The sequence below is a fragment of the Ictalurus furcatus genome, chromosome 1 (assembly GCF_023375685.1).
Source record: "Ictalurus furcatus strain D&B chromosome 1, Billie_1.0, whole genome shotgun sequence".
Lineage (NCBI taxonomy): Eukaryota > Metazoa > Chordata > Actinopteri > Siluriformes > Ictaluridae > Ictalurus > Ictalurus furcatus.
Window position 1 is genome coordinate 6430415 of NC_071255.1, and position 27188 is coordinate 6457602.

General features: G+C 39.0%; 1 protein-coding gene across 1 annotated transcript in view; it reads left to right on the forward strand.

The window, feature by feature from the left end:
- Window positions 1-2509: 2509 nt before the first annotated feature.
- Window positions 2510-27188, forward strand: part of nphp3 (nephronophthisis 3) — a 40275-nt gene continuing 15596 nt past the window's right edge. The window contains exons 1-16 of the mRNA XM_053621876.1: window positions 2510-2732; window positions 3961-4344; window positions 4619-4744; window positions 5119-5269; window positions 6309-6461; window positions 7203-7336; window positions 7424-7584; window positions 7958-8135; window positions 12216-12290; window positions 14992-15147; window positions 20657-20760; window positions 21041-21155; window positions 21583-21726; window positions 23112-23209; window positions 26795-26897; window positions 27068-27150. Coding sequence (XP_053477851.1) covers window positions 4021-4344; window positions 4619-4744; window positions 5119-5269; window positions 6309-6461; window positions 7203-7336; window positions 7424-7584; window positions 7958-8135; window positions 12216-12290; window positions 14992-15147; window positions 20657-20760; window positions 21041-21155; window positions 21583-21726; window positions 23112-23209; window positions 26795-26897; window positions 27068-27150 — 2105 coding nt within the window. The 5' untranslated portion in view covers window positions 2510-2732; window positions 3961-4020. The remainder of the gene's footprint in view (window positions 2733-3960; window positions 4345-4618; window positions 4745-5118; window positions 5270-6308; window positions 6462-7202; window positions 7337-7423; window positions 7585-7957; window positions 8136-12215; window positions 12291-14991; window positions 15148-20656; window positions 20761-21040; window positions 21156-21582; window positions 21727-23111; window positions 23210-26794; window positions 26898-27067; window positions 27151-27188) is intronic.

A 27188-nucleotide genomic window follows, 5' to 3' on the forward strand; every position in this document is an offset into this window, starting at 1 on the left:
GAAGAGGCTAGTGTGGGAAAAAAAAAAAAACTGAACATTTGACAACTCTAGGGGGCCACAAAGGGATGTACTCTACACAAGCGGGGGGGGGGGGGGCCTCATGTTGAAAAGGTTTGAGAACTTTCTGTACACTGCAGTACACGATAGTGTGCTTACATACGGTCTAATCAGTGGTACCTGTGGGTCTTTGACAAAAATTGTGTCTCACCAGCTGTCTCACCCTTCACCAACATATCATCATTAAAAACTTCAACACATCACTACAAATCAGTTTTCTGCAGAAAATGCTGTCAATTACATTTCTTTGTTGTACAGTCTACCGAAGTGAATGAAAAATCAATTTACAATAATATATTTCAAGTTGTTCCAGTCAGTGCAGGTATGCAGTGCTGTACGCATGTCACGACACCAATCAAGGAGCATCAAAAAGTGACTGGACTGAAATTGGAAGCTCTGGTGCTCTGCTGTGTCTCATTTGCACAGAACTTATTGCCTTGTTTCATGTTAAGAGACATTTCGAAATCCACCATACAGCATTTGCAGTAAAGTTCCAGGTGGGCAAAAGCCGAAGGCGCGCACAGAGCGCCGACATAAACTGCAGGCCGGACAGCAGCAACTGCAAGTGGGGACGGGGCAACTGGAAGAGAGGACGGGGCAACTGCAAGCGGGGACAGGGGCAACTGGAAGAGGGGACAGGGGCAACTGGAGATTGTAAGGCCAGGTTCACACACACTCCGTTTGCTGATCCACGGCAGAACACGTTCAGAAAAGGACATGAAGGTGGAGGGTGACAGGACTTGAATGAAGTTTAGAGCAACACAGTACAGTAATACAATCTTTCAGAGACGTATTCATGTTTAAACATGATAAATATAAACAACGTAATTAAGATTCCATTCATTACTTCTTTGCAAGTGGCAAAACATTTAAACATGGTACTTCTCTTACATGAAAAGGTAGTATCACAAACATTTTAAATGAAAACACCATCCACACAAACAGCCGAGGAAACTGCCTCCATTGTCTTTTCTTTTGCATTTAAATCTTTATACAAGAAATCCTGCGGGTCCTACACAACTTTCTCAGACCACCTGCCTGTCACTTGCTGACCTCACCCCCCCACTCACACACAATATAACATGCTGTGTAGTGTGTTTCACATTAAAAATATCATTTAGATATAATTCTGACCGCATTAGGTATTTCTGCAACTCCTAGTAAGTGCTTTGGTTTTCTTTGCTTTATCCAGGGCTTAAAGTAATAAGATGGCTGTGAAAAACAGTAGAATATTTTCATTATATGCATTTATGGTGAATTACATTTTCGTGTCAATCCGTGTTCATTTTGATCACGAACTATCACTTTAATTCGGCGTGTGCAGCACAGCAAAAATAGACTTCTTGTGGAAACAACTGTTCTGTTGCTGCACCGCACCTGCAACGCACTGCTGCACCTGCACCACACTGCTACACCGCACCGCTCCTGAACTGCTGCACCTCCCTGCTGCACCACACCACTCCTGCAATGCACTGCTCCTGCAATGCACTGCTGCACCGCACCGCTCCTGCACTGCTCCTGCACCGCACCACACCACTCCTGTAATGCACTGCTCCTGCACCGCACCACTCCTGCACCTCACCACACCTGCAATGCACTGCTCCTGCAACGCACTGCTCCTGCACCTCACCACTCCTGCAATGCACTGCTCCTGCAATGTACTGCTGCACCGCATCGCTCCTGCACTGCTCCTGCACTCCACCACACCACTCCTGCACCGCACTGCTCCTGCACCGCACCTGCACTTCACTGCTCCTGCAATGCACTGCTCCTGAACCGCACTGCTCCTGCAATGCACTGCTCCTGCACCGCTCCTTCACTTAACTGCTCCTGCAATGCACTGCTCCTTCACCGCACTGCTCCTGCACCCCACCCCACCACTCCTGCAATGCACTGCTCCTGCAATGCACTGCTCCTGCACTTCACTGCTCCTGCAATGCACTGCTCCTGCAATGCACTGCTCCTGCACCGCACTGCTCCTGCACCCCACCCCACCACTCCTGCAATGCACTGCTCCTGCACTTCACTGCTCCTGCAATGCACTGCTCCTGCACTTCACTGCTCCTGCACCGCACTGCTGTTTTTTTCTCGTGTTGTATCCATCTACACACACACACACACACACACACACACACACACACACACACACACACACACACACACACACACAGAGGGAGAGACAGAGAGAGAGACAGAAAGAGACAGAGACACATAGAGACAGAGAGAGAGAGAGACAGAAAGAGAAAGAGAGATTTTATGTTGCTCAGATGGAAACTCTACCTGAAAGTGAAAGGCCTCCAGAGTTTATTCCCTATTCCAACGTTACCTATTGTTTGTTGCATATTTGTTTTTGAGTTGTCTATGGACATAAATAAAGTTATGGTTAAAATATTATAATAGTAAAATATTAGTTTTTGCAATGGCTCGTTCGGGGGGAAATGCATTATCCAAAAAGTAAAAATGTCTCTTTGGTGAAAAAAGCTTCCCGACTCCTGGTGTAACATAGAGATTCAGAGTTCGCGGGACGACAGTAGTTTGTCCTCAGAGGAGATCCGTAGAGTGAGGTGTGCCCAGTCACCAGGTTTATCCGGAAGAAGCGCAGGACTGTTTACCTCTGAGCAAGCTTAAATATCGAGTACGCTGTTTGGATGAAACTTAAGTGGTAAAATGTTAATGTAAGTCGAATCACTATGTGAGATTATTATCTCACACCATCTGATATTAGACGACATGTCTATTATCTAATATTCTCACTAGCAAGTCTTACTTGGGTTGAGTGTTTTGAGCACAGATTTGAGATAACGGTAGTCCTCATCACCCTGAACAACTGTAAAGGACAGTTATTTACTTGTTTTGCCCCAGGACTCTTCTACAGTGGCACTATTATTATTAATAGTTTAACAAAGTTCACTTAGTGTAATGTTAAGTTCTTTGTCTGATACCAGTCCCAGAACCAGAATTTGGACCCTGAACTGGCGGATTTCCTCTCGTCTGGTACCAGGAACAAGTCACATCGACACCAGCGTTCAGTGAAAGCTTCTTAGTTTAATGATACAGAAAGCATAGTATATATAAACATAGAAATATTGATAAAGAATAGAACAGAGAGAGAGAGAGAGAGAAGAAGAACAGAGAGAGAAGAAGAAGAACAGAGAGAGAGAGAAGAAGAACAGAGAGAGAGAGAAGAAGAAGAACAGAGAGAGAGAAAAGAACAGAGAGAGAGAGAGAAGAAGAACAGAGAGAGAGAGAGAGAGAGAGAAGAAGAACAGAGAAGAAGAAGAAGAACAGAGAGAGAGAAGAACAGAGAGAGAGAGAAGAAGAAGAAGAACAGAGAGAGAGACAAGAAGAACAGAGAGAGAGAAGAAGAAGAAGAACAGAGAGAGAGAGTGGGGGTGGTTATGAATACTCAAACAACACATACCAAGACCAAAACAATTTGGTTCTGGTACATCATGACACAGACTAGAGACCTTCAGAGTTGGTACACAGAGATCATGTCTGAAACTTCTCATGTAGTAAATAAAAAGACAGTTCTACAAGATATATTCTGGAGTCTGGAACAACCAAATTCACTTATTGCTAGTATATGCTGTCCTATTGTTAATGAAGTACTCATCATTTTTTTGAATCGAGTCTTTACTTTGATCTTTCTAAATGAATTTTCAATACGTGACTAATTTCCGAACTGAAAGAGAAATAACCTAAAGTAAATATTCATTTAAGTTTAATCGGAGTCCATGTTACACTGATCAGTGACCACCTGACATCATGTTCCATATTTAGTTGTAACAATGCAGAGGATCATTCAACGCTTTTACATTTCTAGTCAAAATTGTGTCAGTGTTGCTGAATATGTCTATCATTCTATCATCCGTCTTCTTGTTTCTCCACCATCTCTTTCAGCTGGACCATTGATGTGAATGGGTGTCCCCAGGGTACTAAATAGAGTTTCACAAGAGCATTATGGGTACAGCCTCATCTTTAGTAAGTCCCGGAGATGTGATCGAGGATGGGTACGGGGCTGAGGGTGGAGAAGCTTGTGAGATTCCAGTGGAAGTGAAGCCAAAAGCACGATTGGTACGCAGCTCATTCCGACGTGGCCCACGGGTCATCGGTGCCAGCTTCAAATCCACAGGCTCTGTGGAGCTGGAATACGCCGCCGAATATGATCGTCTCCGGAAGGACTATGAGATCTTCCGTGTCAGCAAGAACAACGAGATAGCAGCCATGCAGAAGAAGGAGGCCAAGCTGGATGAGGAGAACAAGAGGCTACGTGCCGAGCTGCAGGTACCAGAACAGAGCCAGATCTCAACCAATGTGTCTATCACAGTTGTCAGTAATCAAGATCACTTTATTCTAACAGTATTAACCCAAGGCTCCTATAATTATGATATGATCATATAATACTTTTTTACCTTTTGTCAGAGGGATTTATTTGTCAACTGATGAATATCAGAAGTGATGGAACCACTGAATCAGAGAAACAGAAAGATTATAACACAGTCACTTTCTATTACAAGTTCTCTAAACCTTTGTGTTCTCCATGTGCTGTGGTCGTCAGGCCTTGCAAAAGACCTACCAGAAGATTCTCAGAGAGAAGGAAAGTGCTTTGGAGGCAAAATACCAGGCTATGGAGAGAGCAGCTACCTTTGAACATGACCGAGACAAAGTGAAACGGCAGTTTAAGGTGTGAAACTTCATCTGATCTGTGGTTTGCACTTTCACTGATACAAGAAGGATACAATTTTATTATCTCGTGTTATTTATGTTTTTGTCTCAGTTACATTAATTGTCTCCATTCCAATCAAGGTTCTCTGTCAGAAAAACAAGATATATTTAGGTATATTTTTATTCCCCAACGTATATTTTTATACCCCAGTGACAAGCTACTATCAATCCTAGTTTAGTACACATTTATTTCTGGGAGTGTTTATCAATGCTATGTGCATTCTAGTTGTTATATTTACCCTTTAGCTACAGACTACCCTCCCATCTGCTGTCCCATCTACACTTTCATCTGTTCTTACACCACCCTTCTCTCTCTTCTTACTTGATGAACAGATCTTCCGTGAGACCAAAGAAAAGGAAATTCAGGATTTGTTAAGGGCAAAGCGTGATCTGGAGTCCAAACTGCAGCAGCTGCAGGCTCAGGGTATCCAGCTGTACGAGCCTATTGACTCCGACTCTGATGACAATCACACAAGTGTTACAAGTAAGATGTACTTATCGATATACATGTGCTCCTGATTTTCAAATGTTGGTAAATGTCCTGGAATTGTTTCAGTTTTTTAAGTCATTATGAAAAATTGATTGGGCTCAGATATGGAAATGTGGCAGTCGGTCTCTAATATGCAATTATTCATTTGTAAGTTAAACATAAAGCACCAAGCTTAAACACTTATTCAGTCAATATCATGTGGTATACACTGCCTGGCACAGCCGTTGTCACATCTGCTGTCACATGACTGCTTTATCTTAGTTTTCTTAAGATGGACTAGGTGAAATCGAATGTAATGAACTGAACTGAAGAGTTTGGGATACACACAAAATAGAACAAAGATAAATTACAGAAACAGAAGGGCCCTAGAGTGCGAAACCGAAAAACATCCATCCTAGATGTCGGGGTGTCTCCATATGATAGGGCAAATGCTTTTTTTTGTTGCTCAATTCTGGAGTCCTTTATTTTCTGCCAGAGGCATCTGTGGCCATGAACCAAGGGAGCAAAAATGGCCATGCTGTCAGTGTGGGAGGAAAGGCATACTCTCACTCCCCTGTCAAGTACAGTGACACTAGACAAACGTGGGCATCTGCAAGCTCGTGTGCAAAAGGGGATGGATTGTGCTTTCCTCTGCATTTGTGTTACACGACCTGTGATGCAGCATGTATGGCAGTTTGTGGTTGTTTTGCTTCACATGTGTTCACAAGACTTCACACTCCCTTTTTGGTAGCTCTTGTTTGATAGGGGAGAGCTGGGAATTTGCGGGTGAGCAAAGAGAAAACGGGAAATTTAAATCCTTATAAGAGTTTATCCTCATGCATTTAATCAAATATGTGACTGGTTATTCCCAAATTTTTAGTACATTTACACCTGCATTTATGTGCATGTAATGGCAACCTGTATATAATCCTGATACTTAAAGACACAGAACATCTTGGTGTAAATGGATTTTATAATTGTTTTTTAATTTGCTGACTTTCGGTCTATTTTTTTTTCTTTCTTCTTCCTCTCTACCCAATCTCTTTGACTCTAGCTGCAGGAACTCAGTGTGAGTACTGGAGTGGAGGCATTCTGGGTAGTGAGCCTTCCATGGGGAGTATGATGCAGCTACAGCAGGGTCACAGAGGGCCCGAGTTTGCCCACAGTCTCATCGATGTGGAGGGACCCTTCGCCAATGTCAGCAGAGGTTAAAGTTCCTCGTAGCACACTTAGCTTCAATTTGCAAAAGTGGAAGACAAAATCAAACCATGTACCAAGCCTATATAATCAGAAAGTTTCAACATGAATATTTAACATAGGTTAAATATCAGATGTTTGAAGCATATGCCAACAGCACTGCAAAAGAACCTGTGAAAAGATTCTCATTCACATATGCCTTAGTCGTCTAGTGATTTTATTTTATATTCATCTTGTACTTTGAACAGGTTTTAGGCATGTCTCACTGCTTTTACTTACTTTTCCGTGTTACAGCAAGTCTTTCTGAGATACAAACTCGTTACAGCTAAATAGCTCAAGCAAAAACCTCATTTACTTATTGTTTCTTTTCCTTACTTTGCATGTAATGTCATTTTTGCAAATTAGTCTTTGCACATAACTTACTACATGCACAATATATGTAATCCCATACTCGAATTAGTACTCATAATTTCAGCTCTTTATATTAGGGCCTTTGGATCTTGAAAAATACCAGTTGAACGTCCCAGTTGCATAATCAGTAAATGATGAGATGCAAATCTTACTGCTCAGATGTTTATATTGCAGCTATGGCATCATTCAATAAAAGTAAAGTGCAAAAAGACATTCTTATAGTATGTTTTCCTAGGCCTGGAACATCTTAACCATAATTTAACCATGAACTAGACTTAATCATGGTGAGCAGATGTATTTAACTGAGGGCCATTACATTGACACTGAGCATGTGTTTCAGATGATTGGGATGCAGCAGTGGCAAGCCTGCTGCAAGTTTCTCCTCATGTGTCTCAGGCTTTATGGAGTAACACAGTTCGCTGTTATCTCATCTACACCCAAGAGACCAGAGCAGAACTGCATGCCTTTATACAGGTATACACATACACATTCACACACAACTCCCAACATTGTCAGACCAACTGAACATGGCATGACCTGTGTTCTCTTTCTGACTCTCAGACATATTCTCCTGGTTTGAAGAAGTTTTGTGAGAATTTGGGCCATTTCTACATAACTGTGTGTTTCCCTGAGGAAAAAGCTGCTCTGTACGCTACTGAACGCCAGCTGGAGCTTGAGAGGAGCTCAGTGTGTGTGCTGCTGCTCAAGTCCTCGGTATCCAGGTGAGGAACACACACACATACACACGTAAATATTGAAACGAAATGTGTATCACAAAGGCTCACAAAGGCCTTTTGAAATTTCATTGCAGACAATGAGCTGGTAAATTAAATGGGCAATCAAACAAAAGAACACTGTGTAAATCTGAGCTCTTTTCCACAGTGAAAACAGCGTTATCACAAGCTGGAATGATAATGCAGACATTTTTACTGTAATCACTGTGATTACAGTCTCTAAATATGGTGGAAAATCAATAAGATCTAGAACCCTAAGTTCTTTTGGTTTCCATTCGGGTCATTTCTTATGTTGCATGCTTAGTGGAAAAACATCCTTGTTGTTATTTGTGAATGACGTTGTCTTTTTCTTACTGTATAGTTGTGTAGTGGAAGATGTGGAGGAGGCATTTGTACGCACTCCCGACTCTCGTCCTTTGCTAGTTTATCTAAATACGGGAGAAAAGAAAGTAGAGTGTGAGGGGACTTCCTGTCTGAGCTCGGCCACCAGAGACCTGCTGGAGAAAGTTAACAATGCAGACAAGGCCGCTAAGGTTAAGGTAGGACACACTTCTGCTCAGACAAAAATCCCACAATATACTCTATATAGTATGTCATATCTGAAAATGTTGTAACACACTGTACCCTTTAGTAGTTCAGAACCCTGTAGCCACAACCACTTAAAAAATGTAAGATGAGGTTGATGACACTCTACTTCATTTTAGCACTGAGCCTGGGAAAACTTGGAGCTAGTCCAGAGGACTCCTACGTCAGTAAACAATAGATGTACCGAGCTATTTGTCCTGTTTTACGTGTAACTAGGCCACATTTTGCATGGAAAACCTTTGTGTTATGAATGAAACTGATGTACAGTCTTAAATGTACTATTTAAGCACTATGCACATGGCAACATGCAAACCGTGCTTCTCCCTGTTACGTAACGAGACTATAAACAGGAAGTAAGTGCAGGATCAAAGTCTTTATTTCCAGCTAAAGTCAATCGTACAGGAAACGGGAAACGAGGTCTAAACAAAAACTAGAACTGAGGCACGAAACACGAAACTATAACAAGACATGGAAAAGCTATCTCTTAGCACAATTACCCATTTACACACTGAACTAGAACTGAGGCTTGAAACAAGAGCTGGGCATGGAAAACCTACCGCGTGGCACCATTACACATCTAACTCATTTAAACCTATACTCATCTATCGTTTAACTATGGCATGAACCGAGAAGCTATAACTAGACATGGAAATCATTTAACCAGGACTCTGGCATGAAACAAGAAACTAGAATTAGACATGGAAATCATTTAACTGAGACTATGGCATGAAACACGAAACCAGAGCAGGACATGGAAACATTACCGCGTGGCACCATTACACCCATTAGTCTATAATACTGCGCCAAGTGCACAGCAATGCGAGGGGTTTAAATAACAACTGTGATTACCTTGAGTGCTGACAGCTGGTAACAGTCATTACACTCCCTCGAAAATCAACCAATGGCTAAACAAGGTGGAGACCAAACAGAAACAAACGCACGTGTCCATTGTAAACAAGTCTCTATGTGACGCACGAGCATGTGCTTGCTCTGGTTCGTGCACGCGCACGCTCTCCGGCTCTCCGTGCACATCGCCGCCACAGCGCCATCTGAAGGTGAGATCGTGACACTCCTCCTCATACTAATAAATTTAATAAATTTACGTAAGTCTTGCAGAATCTGCAAACTGTTAATAATTAAAAAAAAGAAAGCAGGATCATTAAAATACTGCCCTGAATAAGCTATTTCACATAACAGGTGTTTACATATAGTCCACAAGGCACAATAATAACTGAATTTACACAAATGAACCAGTTCAAAAGTTTACATACGCTTGATTATTAATACTGTGTGTCTTTACCTGGATGATCAGCGACTGTGTTTATGTTTTGTGAGAGTTGTTCATGAGTCCCGTGTTTGTCCTGAGCAGTTAAACTGCCCACTGTTCCTCAGTAAAAACCTCCAGGTCGTGCACATTCTTTACTTTTCCAGCATTACCAACCATCCTGTTCAAAAGTTTACACCCCCCTGGCTCTTTATGTATCGTGTTGCCTTCTTGAGCATCAGTGAATGTTTGCGCCTTTTATAATAGTTGTGTACGAGTCCCTCGGTCGTCCTCAGTGTGAAAAGATGGATCTCAACATCATATAGTCACTGTTGGAAAGGGGTCAAATATGCAGGAGATGCTGGAAAAGTAAAGAATGTGCAGGACCTGGAGGATTTTTCTGAAGAACAGTGGGCAGTTTAACTGCTCAGGACAAACACGGGACTCATGAACAACTCTCACAAACATAAAAACAGTCATGGATCATCCAGGTAACGACACACAGTATTAATAATCAAGCGTATGTAAACTTTTGAACTGGTTCATTTGTGTAAATTCAGTTATTATTGTGTCTTGTGAACTATATGTAAACATCTGTTATGTGAAAGAGCTTATTCAGGACAGCACTAAATAAAAACCAAATGCAATTTGTATGATCTCCTCTTTCTTTTTTTTTCTTTTTTTTAATTATTAACATTTTGCAGATTCTGCAAGGTGTATGTAAATTTATGAGCACAGCTGTACATGTGCATTTGAAAGAGGATCATACAAAAGTGGGTAGTCAGTGCAAAAAAGAATAGAAAGTGCCACTGATTACATTTTCAGTGTACTAAACTTTGGACTATTAACGGCAACTGGTTTTGTGCATGATTTTGCAGCCCAAAACCAGGTGTAATTTGCTCACAGCATTATAGGAAGTGTTGATGCATTGGAATTCCTGCAGAATTGGGATACTTTTAAAATCCTGGCACAGGTTAAACTGCTAATAAATGCATCCCTGCTACGTCATGCTCGTCCTCTGGCCATTTTTGTTCAATGTCTCAGATGACCTGATGGTCCTCCACTCAGTCATAGAACTACAGTTAAATATGCAACCTTCTGCTGTGCCACAGAAACCTGTTCATCTGGGGCAGTACGTGGTGGGCACGGAGAGCCAATCAGTAATAGTGGTTGAATAGTCTGTTGAATGCACTGCAGTGTCCTCCATAATACTGTCAGAAAGGGAAGTTCTAGTTATATACATGATACCTTCAGTCCTAGAACTTCTGTGAGATCAGGAACTCTGGCTCATCACTTGCTGTTGGGACTGGCCACACAGCAGCCATATGCTGCTCTCATCAGGCTCTCAGACACATTCTCCTAGTTTGAAGAGGTTTTGTGAAACTCATCAGCCTGTGCTAATGAGTTGACCATTCTCTGTACCAGAGGTGTTGATCTCATGCCAAAGGTTTCTCTATCTGTCACTGTGACCAGTATGCCTAACCTCCTGCAAGGCTCTGTGTGTGCCTGTCAGAGATGTTCAGGTCCCAAGCAATTTGTGTGTCCCATTGTTCAGTTTGCTGAACAAACTACTTACTATTGCGCCATGAAATACACAATAGTTTGACAGTTTCAACAAGTTCTAAGTTATAAATGAATGAGCTTGTGATGGTAATAAGATTAGTTTCTCTGCGTTCACAGTCCCCAAGCTGCTACATGCCATCTCAGACAACAGGCCACATGTCAGTGTTCAGCAACACAGTCAATCATGGCGGCCATCATATTTAACTGTGCAGATTTGACAATAACAAGATTATTGTCAAGATTATAAGACAAAACCAACAGAATTATAAGATTAGAGCACCTTACTGAAACTTCCTCAACTTGACAAGACAATACATGACAATAAGAGTACAAAAGATGATGAGCATGACATAGCAGGGACTTTTATAGGCTTCCCACATCGGGTTTAGGTCACGACTTTGCGACTTGTACTCAGTAAGGAAACGAGCAAACAGGAAAACTCCACTAGTTTAAAAGGAAACTGCCCTGGTGATTGGGAATGAAGGAATGTATGTAGTCGAACCTTATTTAGAATGTCAAAAAATTATAATTAAAACGTGTGGGAATATTCATAAACAACCAACATCTTGTTTTAACACATGTAATCATATGGCACAACTGAGCCTGTTTAAGCAGACTGTATAAACACAATAAGTTCTGTAAGGCCATTGGCCCATAAGTAATTTTCTGTAATAGTTTTGGTAGCTGTTTGCACCTGGGATTATATTTATAGCTGTTTTTAAATGGTTAGGCCTAACAACTTAAACTTATATTAAGTTTAAACTCGCACTGACAACTTATACTGGGGCAGCTGTGGCGGTTCGATTCCCGGCCCACATGACTCCACATGCCGAGATGTCCTTGGGCAAGACGCTGAACCCCAAGTTGCTCCCGATGGCAAGCTAGCGCCATCTAACTTTAGGTAAAGCAAAAAAGTTCTTGTCTGTATACTCCGACATGTTAAAACACTTCGGACTTGCTCATTAAAGATCTAAATCTACGTCCAGATTTCTGTAAAGCTGCTTTGTGACAATATCTATCGTTAAAATTTTTTAACTCGGTTTAATTGAAGATGGTCGTTATCCTCTTTAGCATTTCACTTTCTACAGATAATTCGAGAAATGTAATTTGTTTGAGTTTACCATTGCTTTTTGTTCAACTGATTCATGTATACACCGACCGTGTATGCAGCGTGTGTACATGCTCAGAGATGTGTTTTGATGTGCAGGTGGTGGACCACTCTGGCTCTGCAGAGGAGGGAGCAGCACTTATTTATGCTCAACTAGAAAAGATTATAAAGCAGGTACACACACACACTCTGAAAAACTAGCACAAAAATGTGGGGATTTCATGGAACACACTATAAATGTTTATCGTAGAGTGACGTCTGTGGGAATTGCATTATATTTTATAACAGGAAGCTTGTGTGTAACCTTCTGACAGTCATACATACAATATAATGCAGTATAATGACATTACTGTCATTACTATAAGTTATTAATTATATTTTTATAGAAATAATGTTTTTATAAGATATGGCATTGCTTTTTGCATTGCTCTGAAGATGATCACCACAGTTAAAACATTTTCAGCTGCATTTAGCTCAGTGTCTAACTATGACATTTAAAGCAGGGCTTTTCAATATGAAGGCTGTTGACTGATTTTTTTTAATACAATCATGTGAAAAAATAAGTACACCCCATGGAAATTGTTGGCTTTTTTGACATATTTTGACAAGCAATCATTTGATCGTCTTTGAACGCACTGTTAAAAAAGTTGATATACAGGAACAAAATCACAAGCAAAATGAGCTTTTCCAATCATTTATTCAACTGAAATATCCAGCGATTTGATATTCTTCTGTGGAAAAAGTAAGTACACCCTTGCCCTCGGAATTTAGTATTGCCCCCAGAAATAACTTCTTGTAGGCGTTTTTCATAATTGTCCACCAGGGTTGCTGGAATTTTTTACCACTGTTCCATGCAACATTCTTTCAGTTGCAAGATGTTTGAGGGTTTTCTTGCATGTTCTGCCCGTTTCAAATCCCCCAGAACATTTAACATTTCAATGGGATTCAAATCCGGGCTTTGACTAGGCCATTCCTTAACCCTCCATTTCTTCTTTTTGAGCCATTCCTTGGTGGATTTGTTAGTGTGCTTAGGATCATTATCCTGTTGAAAGGTCCACTTTCAGTTCAACTTCAACTTTCAGACAGATGGCCTCACATTATCTTCAAGCACTCTTTGATATGATGCAGAATTCATAGTTGAATCAGTGAATGCAAGCTGTACAGTCCCTGAGGCAGCGAAGCAACCCCAAACCATCACATTTCCACCACCGTACTTCACAGTTGGTATGAGGTGCTTCTCCTGATAATCTATCTTATAGTAATAATAATAATAATAATAATAATAATAATACCAAATAATGCCAAGAAAGAAAATACACAGATAAAAACACAAAACATACAAAAAACAGACTTGAATACAAAATGGTTAAAACCATTAAGAAAAAGCTAACTTAAAAAAAATAGTTTTTAATCTTTTGTGTGCTCCAAACATGTCTGCTGTTACTGTGGCCAAACAACTCTATCTTTGATTCATCTGTCCAGAGCACATTATTCCAAAAGGTCTGGTCTTTGCCTATATGCTCATTGGCAAAGTGTAATCTTACAAAGGCTTTTTCCTGGCTCACCTCCCATGCAGGTCAAATTTGTGCAATCTCTTTCCGATTGTAGAAGCATGTACTTTGACACCATCAGTTGCAAGACTTACTAACAGATACTGTGATGAAAGTTTGGGAGTTCTTGGAGACTTTTTTTCACATCAGATGGTCTGCTCTTGGGCTGAATTTTCTGGGACGGCCAGTCCTGGACTAATTGGCAGTCGTTTGAAATCTGCGCCATTTGTAGATGATTTTCCTCACAGTAGAATGATGTATTTCAAATAATTTGGAGATCTTTTTAAATCCCTTGCCAGGCTCGCAGGCATGCACAAGCTTTTTTTTCCTGAAGGCTTTACAGAACTCTTTAGACCTTGGCATGATGACACCACACACCTCAATAACAAAAGCAACACCAGACACTAGATTTGAGAGGGATATAAATAAGACAGGTTCCACCTGCACTCACTAAGCAGGTTCTAATCACTGGCACCCAATCTTGAACACCTGATTCTAATTTTATGGATTTGAAGGTGTGATAAATTTGGGGTGTACTTACTTTTTCCATGTGACTCATCTGGTTTTTTTTGTTCATTTATAATGTGAAAATTACTACAAAATGTCAGTTGTGTGTCATTTGATAGAAGTATCAACTTTATTAATATATATACACATATGAGCGAGATAGATAGATAAAATATTACTCAAACGTACATTTCATAACTTAAATATTGGTTTTGTTTTTTTCCAATTACAGTCATCTCTGAATGCATTGGACTGTGTTGTTTTTATTTATTTATTTATTTATTTATTTTGCTGTACACTGAAGATATTTGGGTTTGAGATCTGATGATATGAGATATCTCTATCATATGAGATGATAGATCCGAATTTCAGCTTTCATTTCCTGATATTTACCTCTAGATGTGTTAAACAACTTAAACGATGGCACCTTTTGTTTGAACGCATCCATTTTTTCAAGTAATCTTAAATATTGGCACATGTGACTGAGAGGTGTTTCTTGTTGTACAGGTGTGCCCTGTTTAATTGATTTAAACAATTAATAGTGCTGAATGTCTACTCTTGGTTTGAGTTCTAGATGATGCCCCAAATAGAAATATGCCTTTTCTGCATTTTTAAAATGTAAATATTCTGTTTAGTTATGTTAGGGGTTTTGGTTTTCTGTTGGCCATTTCATTTTTTTCTCCTGTATAATGAGAGTATATTAGTATATTTCTATGCTTTTTATTATATCTGTTAATTTAAAACAATTGCCAGTGAATTAATACATTTTTCTAGCGTTCTTTTTTTCTGTGATTCCTTTTCTCTCTCTGTCTCTGTAGGAACTGTTGGGTTTGGAGCTGGAGGACAGCACAGGACTGGAGGATAGAGAAGAATCAGACTCTGGTGATGTGCTGTGGGATTTACATGATGAACAGGAGCAGACTGAGGCTTATCAGCACATTTGCAGTGCTTCAGCTAGTCTCAGCTTTCAGAAGGTTAGTCTATCTGTCCCATCTCTCTCTCTCTTTCTCTCTCTCTCTCTCTGGTTCAATGATGTCTTAACACGTTTACTTTTTAATTAGGTAACAGGTAATAGAAATATATAATTGAATTGAATGAATTAATTTGGAGGGGTAAAGAAAAAGGGGGATGAAAAGAAAGGAAAAAAGAAAGATGACAGGGGCCTTGGGTGTTGCTTATGTAATGAAGTGGTAAGAGAAGGAGGGCCATTATATACAACCCCAATTCCGAAAAAGTTGGGACAGTATGGAAAATGCTAATAAAACAAAGAGGAGCGATCTGTAAATGTACTTTGACTTGTATTTAAACAAAAAACATATAAAGACAAGGTATTTGATGTTTTACCTAATTAGCTGCATAGTTTTTTGAAGGTAAACATTTATTTGAAATTGATGCATGCAACACTTTCCAAAAGTTGGGACATGGGCAGTTAGTGATGTGACAAGTTGAAATAAGAAGGTGATGTGAAACAGGCATTCGTCTAATCGTAGTATATAAGGAGCCTCCAAAAAAACGCCTAGTCCTTCAAGAGCAAGGATGGGTCGAGGCTCGCCAATCTGCAAACAGATGTGTCAGCGAATAATCCAACACTTTGAGAACAACATTCCCCAAAGACAAATCGGTAGGATTTTGGGCATTTCACCTTCTACATGGAGAAGTGGAACTGGAGCTCCGTGCCATGAAATCAAAATGTCATTGACTATACGGCTATACGACTATACGGAAAAACAGGCCTCACAGTGCACTCCTTAGCCCTATCTCAACATCAACTTAAATATAAAACAGCCATAAATACCACACACTCTTCATATCTGACTTCTGTCATCAGAAATGCAAATTGCTGACCCAAAACTCTTTTTTCTACAGTTAACAGGTTAATTCACCCACGTGCAAACAATGTTACAGCATCACATGAGCCCTGTTGCTCGTTCTTACATTTTTTCCATGAAAAAAAAATCAACAATATCTGTCACTCCTTTTCCGAATATGACTCTAAAATTCCAAGTTATATTTTTTTGCCTGAGCATTCTATCAACCCTCTCTCCTGCTTTACTCCTACCAGTCCGTCTTACATCAGTGATCTAATACAAAAATCAAACTATTCATCCTGCCAACTAGACCCTGCTCCAACATCCCTACTTAAAAGATGTCTGTCTGCGGTATCTGCTCCTATCACACATCTGATAAATGCTTCCTTCACCTCAGCTTATGTCCCGGATAACCTTAAAATTGCTGCTGTAACCCCTGTTCTCACGAAACACAATTTTGACCCATCTGTCCTAATAAACTACCGTCCAATTTCAAACCTGCCTTTTGTATCAAAGTTACTGGAAAAAGTGGTAACCTTCCAGTTACAGTCTCATTTAGTGGCAAATAACCTTTTTTATCCTTTTCAATCCAGCTTTCGAAAGTTTCATAGCACTGAAACGGCTCTTGTGCGGGTCATACATGATCGCCTCCTCTCTGTTGACTCTGTGAGTCTCCGTATTCTAATACTGCTTGACCTGAGTGCTGCATTCGACACTATCTGCCACAAAACACAAGACAGTTTCCCGTCTCACAGACATAGGCATCACTGGAGATGCTCGAGCTTGGTTTCTATTATATCTTATAGATCGTAAATATTTTGTTTCTAGTAAAGACTTCAAATCCCCCACTGGCCTCCTCATCCAAGATGTTCCCCAGGGCTCCGTTCTTGGCCCGCTCCTTTTTATAATGTATATGTTTCCTCTCGGTCACGTCGTTCGTCGTCACAATCTCCAATACCACTGCTATGCTGATGACGCACAGATCTATGCAACCACCTGGTCTGACATATCCATCTCAACCAGTGCACTAACAGCCTGCATTCATGTAATAAAACAGTTGCTAAACATTAACTTTTCTCAAATTCAATACTCAGAAAACTGAAATGATGAGCTCACAAGCTTGCAGACAAAATGTTGAAATAAGCCTGCATATTGATGGCTTCCTTACAAAACCCTCTGAAAAAAAAAATAGTGGTATTACATTTGGTCATCATTGACTTTTGAAGCGCACATCAAATTTTTTTTCACCTCAGACAAATTGCGAGACTGCATACAATTTTTAGCAGGAAGGATGCTAAGTCACTGATTAATGCATTCATAACATCATGACTTGATTACTGCAATTGTCTGTTTTTTGGCTTCCCATCTAAGTTGATTTCCAAATTTACAGTACATTCAGAACTCTGCAGCACGCGTTATTACCCATACAAAATGCATCAAACATTACTCCCACTTTGGCTGGTTGCACTGGTCTCCTGTCGCATTAAATTTAAACTTCGGCTCCTCATCTTCAAAGCCTTAAATGGTCTAGAACCCCAATACCTTTGTGACTTACTGCACATTTACACACCAACACGCTTCCTTCACTCATTAATCCTAGGACTTCTCTGTGTCCCTAAATTCCATCTCTCCACTGCTGGTGGCCGCTCATTCTTAGCTGCCCCTAAGGTATGAAACTCACTCCCCCAAACTCTCCGGAATAAATCCTCCATTTCCTTGTTTAAATCACAGTTAAAATCCTTTCTCTTTTCCCAACACCACTTCTCTACTTCTGATGCCTGACTTCCTGGAATTTTTAAATTTTAAAATTTAAAAAAAAATTTTTTGCATAGGCACCTATTGTATCCATTAGTTTTCTTCTTCTTCTTCCCCAGTGGGAGTCTATGGCAGCCCTATGAACTGTTAGTAGGAAAATTATGAAATTTGGCACACTTATAGATATGACCATGAATAGAATCTAGATCAATTATGGGCTCTCAATGACTAACACTATAGCGCCACCAATAGTTTAAAAATTCACTTTTCTAAGGGTTATAATTGTTGAACATTTTGCCCTAAAGAAAATTAATTTAGTTAATAACATTACTCTCCACATGTTGATCACAACCCATATCTTACATTAAGACTCCACCCATTACAGTAGTCACCATTTTGAAATGTACAGTATTCATTTTTTTCACTATCGGGGATAGAGCCGCACAAAAATTACTGAACAGATTTTTAATATTCATATCTGTTCAAAAGTTATGATGTCGCAAATTTGACTATTTTGACCCAAAATAGGATCAGAGGCTATATCTCGGCCAGACTTTGATCAATCATAAAGCAACTTGGTGCACTTCATCAGCAGCATGATCCGAGGGTCCATGCCAAATTTGAGAACAGTGCCACCTACAGGTCATTAGATTTGAAAAATTAGTATTTTTGCTTATAACTTTTGAATACTTTAACAGAAATGTATGATCTTGATGTCTACGGATTCATTGGGTCATGCAGAATCCGTGGATGTCAATTTTCGAACAACCTGCCTGTCCGCCATTTTTGATATTTGTCATATATTGTAATATATTTTAAAATATTTGACACATCGGCACAACATTTTGTAGGGATCATTCATGGCATGCGCTCTAGGTACCTGAGAACATAGTGCCACCTAGTATTCTAAAGATATAAGGTTTTTTGTAAAAACACATAACTTGTGAAAACATTGTCCAAAATTAGGTTTTCTTTGGTGTCATTACATGTGTGGCACACTTCAATAAACAACAAGCATTAATTGTAAATGTCCTGGGTTCAATTCTTGTGTGGTGCAAGTTCTTAAAAGTTTGTGCAATGTTTTGTCTTTCGATTCCTTTCTTTTGTGGCTCAGCATTGCAGTAAACTTTCAACCTCTTGGCATGCAAATAAATGCCTCTGTTCTGTTAATTTCCTGTTCAATCTTATTCTCAACTGTGCTTCTGAACCTGAATCTTTTATTCATTCATGTACATTCTATTTCTCCTCTTCGTGTTCAAGCTCTGCACTGCGCTTACTGTGCCTTTGGTGCTTGGCCCCTTTAAACGCTGCTTTCAGCTTTAATGTTTTTTTTTGTAACTTTGATGTTACTCAGTGGTAAACAGTCGACTGTAAACTTTTTTGGAGTGTGTTGCAGTCATTTGATTTAAAATGAATGTATATTTTCAACCATTAATTAAATATACAAAGTAAAACATCAAATAATGTGTTTTCAATATAGTACAGGGTGAATTGAATATTCAAATGACTCTTTTTGTTCTTTTTTTTTGTGTGCATTTTTCATACTGTCCCAACTTTTTCGGAATTGGGGTTGTAATCTAAATATTTAACCTCCTTGAATATAACTGAAAATACAATAAGTTATATTAGCAATCGAATGAATTAATAATAACACACATAATGACTGCGTGCCCAGCTTTTAGATTTCAATATAGATGCTACATTAAAGAGAAAAGTACTACTAATATGCAAGTTAGTAGAAGATGTGCAAGTATCAAATATTTATTGATAAGTCAAAGCATAAATGTCTGTATGAAAACCAACTTGGTCAGTAGGAATGTCATTAGGAATGTAATTGATAATTACCTGGAACTTCAATGTTATTTTTGTGGACTTTTGTGTAATTTTAACATTTAAGCAAGCATTTTGGTCTGGCTTGTTTATTGTTTGGTGTGGGTGATTTTTGTAACTTCCACTTCTAATAGCAATGTGATTATTTCAAATTTGTCTCTGTTCTGAAGACTCTCCTGTGGTGTAAAACTGTGGTGTAAAAATGTGCTGACACCTAACACTCATTCCATTAAAGTAAAATATTTTTAAACCAATTAAATTTGATTTATATATAGCACGTTTATCAATGGATATTGTCATAATGCAGCTTTGCAGAAACACAGATTTAGATCCCAAATGGGCAAACCTTAGGTTTGACCTCCCAGAGATGACATGAGAAAGAAACCTTGCGAGGAACCAGCCTCAAAAGTCATCCTCTTTTGGGTGACACCAGTGCAATTATGAGCCATTACTCCTCCACAACTGTATGCCATAAAGTCAAACAATACTGAGTGTGTTGAAGGGACCTTCAGAATGAGCATCAGAGTCATTTTTTATTTAATTAGCATTTATAGCTTTACATCTATAGTATTAAGTTATCCAGTAAATAATGAATAAATGTCTCCTTACAGAAAAAAACTACACAATATCATCTATTATACATTATTCTTTGTTAAATAACAACACATTTTTATCCGTTAATTGTTAGTTTTAAATTATGTAGATAATCCCTGTGAAGGGGCTGTTACTATAATAATGTATTTCAAGAAGTGCTTTAATATAAACATATCATTTGAAATTACAGACAGAACTACTCTAAGAGCTGCTGTTAGAAAATTAGTCAACACCTGGCCAATGTTTGAGAATTCAGCACTGTAACTACAAAATGAACAATATCAAATCACATAAACTGCATTTGATCCAGAATGTAAACCAGACAAATACCAGTTTTTCACTGGCACCACAATTCTATCTAGGTCTTGGAGAACCCAAGAGAGCTGGAATAAAACGTGTCTGTCTTTCATCTTTCTCTCTTTCTCTCTCTCTCTCTCTCTCTCTCTCTCTCTCTCTATCTCTCTCTATCTATCTATCTACCTATCTATCTATCTAGTACATTGATGGTCTGAATGATATGGTTGCTGCTCCTCCCCCAACTCCTCCTTTACTAGTGTCAGGAGGACCAGGCTCGGGCAAATCTCTCCTTCTTGCTAAATGGTATTTACTACTGCAAATTAAAGCAACAGCTCTAAAGTTAGTTTATATGTATCCAATTCCAACAGACTGTACTTATCTTGATGTAAGAGCAAAAAAAAAAGAGTTTATTTATGCTTGAATAGTCATTTGATTGCTTGTTTTCATTGATTGTTTTGTAGAAAAATGTCTTGTTCTTGAATTGTTGTAATTGTAAAAGGCATAAAATGTACAGTATGTTGGCTAGGTTGTACAATGACAATTATTCCATTACCAATTATTAAACGCTATAAATTTGTTTCAGGATAGAGCTACAGCAGAAGCACTCCCCCACCACACTGATTCTCTATCACTTTGTGGGTCCTGCTCTATCCACCAGTGCAGAGCCTGTCCTCATCATCAAACGCCTCACTGTGAAGGTCTTTCACATGCACATGAATACACACATGTATCACTGTAGTTGTGAAAGCTCTCCATTCTTGAGATGACATTTCATAATGCCGTAGTTGCATGGCAATTTATCAATAATGAATGAATAGAAAACACATTATGTAATTCCTGTTATGTTATCTCATTGTGTCACCAAAAATAAAATATAACGAAATATATATATAAAAAAATAGCAATATAACAAATTTAAAACAAAAATTATCATATACTATATATATTATATAGAAAAAATAAATCCAAGATGATGTTATATGTAACTCCAGTTCACTATGAAAATGATTATACATGCAGATACAGTACCTTAGGTTTATTTAGTTCAGGCTTACTTGCTATGCTGCTGAAAATATCAAGATGTAAATCAATGTAAAGGTTTCTATATTTTGTCTTTTTTTACAGCTTTTGCAGCATTTCTGGTCACTTTCAGGCTTGTCCATCGACCCCTATAAGATCCTGGAGGAATTTCCTCGCTGGTTGGAGAGACTGTCCTCACGCCATCATGGGAACATCATTATTGTCATTGACTCCATTGACCAAATCCAAGTAGGTGTAAAGATCCAGTTAATTTAGTTTTTTTATTTATTGCTAACACTAAAACACACACACAGTGTGTGTGTGTATGCAGTCAGAGCCATAAGTATTTGGACAGTGACATAAGTTTTGTATTTTTGCCTCTGTACACCACCACAGTGGATTTGAAATGAAGCAAACAATATGTGATTTAAGTGTAGACTTTCAGTGTTAATTCAAGGAGTTTAACAAAAACATTGTCATTTTTTACAGTCCATTTTTTACTCCATTTTCACTGGCTGAAAAGTAATTGGACAGTTGACTGATGAGTAGTTTCATGGCCAAGTGTGGCCTGTTTCCTCGGTATTTCATGACAAATTAAGGAGGTGAAAGGTCTGGAGTTGATTCCAATTTGCATTTAGTAGCTGACCTATCAGATAGACAGCAGAAACTTTAGGAGTGGCCAAATCAACAATTTGGCATGTTCTTAAAAACACCAAAAGAAGATCACGGAAGACTACTAAAGTGGATGAATGAATTGCTTCCTTGTTGAAGAAAAACCCTTTCACAACATATAGCCAAGTCAAGAACACTCTGGAGGAGGTATGCGTATTACTCTCAAAGTCTACAATCAAGCGACCCCTTCATGAATACAAATACAGGTGGTTTACCTCAAGATGCAAACCTTTGATAACTCTCAAGAACAGAAAGGCCAGATTAGACTTGCAAAAAAATTTTTTTAAAAAAAGCCTGACCAGTTCTGATGCAAGACTAACGTGTACCAGAATGATGGGAAGAGAGGAGTATGGAGAAGGAAAGAAAGGACTCATGACCCAGAGCATGCCACATTATCTGTCAAACATGGTGGAGGAAGTGTTATGGCATGTGCATGTATGGCTGCCAATGGAACTGGGTCACTGGTGTTTATTGATGATGTGACTGCTGAGAGAAGTAGCAGGATGAATTCTGAAGTGTATAGAGCTATACTTTCTGCTCAGATTCAGTTAAATGCTGCAAAACTGATAGGACGGCACTTCACAGTACAGATGGATAATGACCCATAACGTACCGTGAAAGCAACCCAAAGCCTTCTTAAGGCAAAGATATGAAATGTTCTTAAATGACCGATGACCTCAACCCAATTGAGCATGCTTTTCACTTACTGAAGACAAAACTGAAGGCAGAAAGACCCACAAACAAACAAGGCAGCTGTAGTAAAGACCAGGAAAAGCATTTCAAGGGTGGAAACTCAGCATTTTGTGAGGTTCATGGGTTCCTGATTTCAAGCAGGCCGAATAATTGCTGTAATGTTTCATGTTTGTGTGTTGCGTTGTTTTTTTCATAACGGTGATCTTGCTCATATATTCGTTAAGTTAGCAAGATCTTGCTAACTTGCTCTTCCTTGTTTTGTTTCCAAGAATGCAGAGCGACATATGAAGTGGCTGATTGATCCACTTCCTGCTAACGTCAGAGTTCTGGTGTCTGTCAACGTCGAGTCATGCCCACAGGCTTGGAGGTATGCACACTCAAGGGTTGATGAGTATATTTAACCCAATAAACCTACCATTAAACCATCTAGGAATAATACTAACGAAAATGGTTTATTTACTATCAGTAGTAGTTCTTGGTACACCATATCCAGTGACATTAGACTTAAATTGTTCAGACAGTGTTTTTAGAGCCCCACTGTTAAACCTCTGTCCTGACATTTGGAACACATCAAAACTGCCAAACTACAATATAACTAGCCTACAGTTTCCTGAGAGGACTAAAATTATCTTCATTATTGTTTTTTCTGTATAAGTACTGATTATCTCTCTATAGGGCAGTGGTGGCTTAGCAGTTAAGGCTCTGGGTTACTGATCAGAAGGTCGGGGGTTCAAGCCCCAGCACTACCAAGCTGCCACTGTTGGGCCCTTGAGCAAGGCCCTTAACCCTCTCTGCTTCAGGGGCGCTGTATCATGGCTGACCCCAGCTTCCTGACAGGCTGGGGTATGCGAAGAAAAGAATTTCACTGTGCTCTAATGTATATGTGACCAATAAAGACTCATTATCATTATAGTAGAGAATTATAATTAGTAGTAGTAATAAAATGTATTAATAAATGTTGTCTTAAATTCTCTACTATGGACAGATATTGTTTATTGTGTTTTTAATCCATTTTCTATTTTCTTCATTTATTTATTTATTTGAAATATAAATAATAATAATAAATATAAATATATTATTATGTATTATCATATCATTTGACACTACCTTTATATTATGATATTATGTTCCTTATATATATATATATATATATATATATATATATATATATATATATATATATATATATATATATATATATACCTTCCCTGAGGGCCTTGGCCTGGTAGCCCACTAGCTTAATAATTTTACCAGTAATATTATTAACAAATGATATTTTACCAGAATGCAAAACAGTAACTGGGAAGTTTAATGAAGTGTTTTTGAAGCGTTATGTTGTTTTTAGTCATTGATTATCAAGCACTTAAGCGGAAATAAGAGGTGTGTGCTCATATAAGGGGAGAGGCTATGATGAGTGGGGAAATGCAGTCAGGGCCATAAATATTTGGACATATTTAAAAAATAAAGTTGTTATTTTAGCTGTCTAATATTAGGATGGCGCGATTGGTTATATCTGTTGATAAATCAGTTTGGATAATAGTTGCATAATAGTCATTTGCCTTAATGCGTGTTACCGTCTGCTGCTTTATGTCCTCAGATGTGTCTTGTATTCTCCTCAGTATGGTGTCTTTGTAGGTCAGGATTTTTTTCAGATGATTTGCGGAAGATTTGAGCCGAGGAGTCATGTTGATTGCAGTGGGTAAACCAAGATCTTCTATAATTGAGTCAGCCTTTTTGCATTTCACAGTGCAATGAATGAGTTGGTAGAAGAAGTTTAAAGTTTCTGAGAAATTTTATTTTTAGATGTGTCCATATCCCGTTGCTTTCTTTTGAAAGACCGATCAGGCTTGTGTTTATCGCTTGCGTGAATTTCAATGTTTTCATGTTTTCCACAAGCTATAACTCACCACATGAAACACACTGTGGTCTGCACAATCTATTCTTGTCTTCTGTGCAGCAAAGGTATATTTTATGTAATCTGGGTCTTAATTTTGTGTGCTGTTGTTTACATTTTGATTAGATGCACAACATGACATGACCGTATTTTTTACTGGTTATAATAACAGTTATGGGGAGTGATATTTTATTAATTTATTTAGCTTTTTTAAAACTATTGCAATATTTTACCATGTTTTCCGTTTTGTTATGTTTTATCATTTGCGTTTAGCAGTGTTTTTTTTATTCTTCTCAGCAGTTCATGACTCAAACATACAGGGCCCACCAGTTGAGAATCATTGTACTAGACATCAACAGATGCTTGGTTTATTCCTAGTGTTCCTCTGCCAGGACTTTAGGACTTTCAGCATGTGAAATGCATGCTCAGTTGGATTCAGGTCAGGTGATTGACTTGGCCATTGCAGAACATTCCATTTCTTTTCCTTAAAAAGTCTTTGGTTGCTTTCAGAGTATGCTTCGAGTCATTGTCCATGTGCACTGTGAAGCGCTGTCCAGTGAGTTTTGAAGCATTTGGTTGAATCTTCATAGTGTTGCTTTTGCCAGCAGTCACATCATCAATACATACAAGGGAACCAGTTCCATTAGCAGTCATACATGCCCACACCATAAGATGAAGTGGTATACTATGGATCATGAGCAGATCCTTCCCTCTTCACCTCAAGTTGATCTGTGTCTCATCTGTCCATAGATGTTGTTATGTAACTCTACAGGCTTTTATTTTCAGAGGCAAACTTGAAATAATAGTCTTCCTGTTTTTGAGGCTTACCAATGGGTACATCTTGTGGTAAACCCTCTGTATGTACTCTGGTTAAGACTACGCTTGACAGTTTTATTCACACAGATACTCCTACCTCCTAGAGGGTGTTCTTGATCTGGCTAACTTTCTGGCCAATTCTTCCGTCATCCTCCACAGTTGTTTTCCATGGTCTTTCTGTTCTTTTGGTGATCCTGAACTCACCAGTGAGTTCTTACTTTTTAAGAATGTACACACCTAATGTTTTTGTTATCTCTCTGTTGGGTTTGTTTTGATTTTTCGGCTTAATGATGGCTTGCTTCACTGGCAGTAACAGCACTTTGTACACCATATTGCAAGTTAACAGCAACAGATTGAAAATTAACTGCACTTTTATCTGCTTATTTGTAACTGGAATAATGAGGAAATAACACACACCTGGCCATGGAACAGCTGGGCAGCCAATTGTCCAGTTATTTTTGGTCCCTTAAAAATGTGTGTGTGTGTGGGGGGGGGGGGGATTTGCTGTATAAAGTGCTGTAATTCCTACACCCTTCACCCGATTTGGATGTAAATTGCCTCAAATTCAAGCTGAAAGTCTGCACTGTTGTTATTTCATTTAAACTTCACTATACTGTGGTAGACAGCTAACATAATTTTGTCAATGCCCACATTTTTATGGACCTGACTGCATGTATCTTAAATGGAAGGGAAGTATTTTTACTGTCAGCGTAAATATAAACATGTCAGAGCATGGAATTGTTGTTTCCGATGATGGAGAATGAGCTATTGATCGAAAGAAGCAACAGCAGTAGATTTTTTGCTATTACAATTTTCAATTCTGCACCCAAAGAGCAAGGTTTTTTTGAGAACTTCACCTATTTCCAAATTACTAGCAGATACCTCATCCCCTGCATCCACATTTACACGGCGTGTGTATGTTAATTTGCCATGTGGCCACGGTTTACTTTGCTTTCACCGCTAAATCTGAGCAGCAGATTCACAGCAGCAGCTGGCATGAAATTACATCTTTAGAGAAATAATCCCTGTTTAACATACAAAGTAATTCATGTCCTTAGGTATCTGAGAAATCCTTCATTTGCTGTGCTGTGATTTGTGTGCAGCTTATGTTCGGTTCATTAGCTTAATTGTATGCGCACACCACATACAAGCCATGTTCCCAAAGAGAAACAGGAAACTTACAGAAATGTTTTTCTCACATATGAGGAAAGGCTTACAAAACAGTTTTCTTTACCTCTTCAGGCTGTGGCCCACTTTACACCTGGACCCTCTCAATCCACGAGAAGTGAAAAATATCCTCAACACAGAGTGTGTGAACATTGACATAAAGCCCACAAAAGAACAGGTGTGTGTGTGTGTGTGTGTGTGTGTGTGTGTGTGTGTATACTGTATTAGATGTACAGTATGGATGTATAAACATTTAAATGTATAAACATTTAGTTGTAGTTCAGTGTTTTGTCATGTCTCATGAACATCATTGTGAATGCTGAGATTTCATTCACTGTTCTCTCACAGGAGAAGAAATTAGAAAGACACTGCCGTTCTGCTTCTACGTGCAATGCGCTGTACGTCTCACTGCTGGCCAGACTCCTTACCCAGTGAGTGACAAACCAAGTTCAATATACAGGTGTGAAAA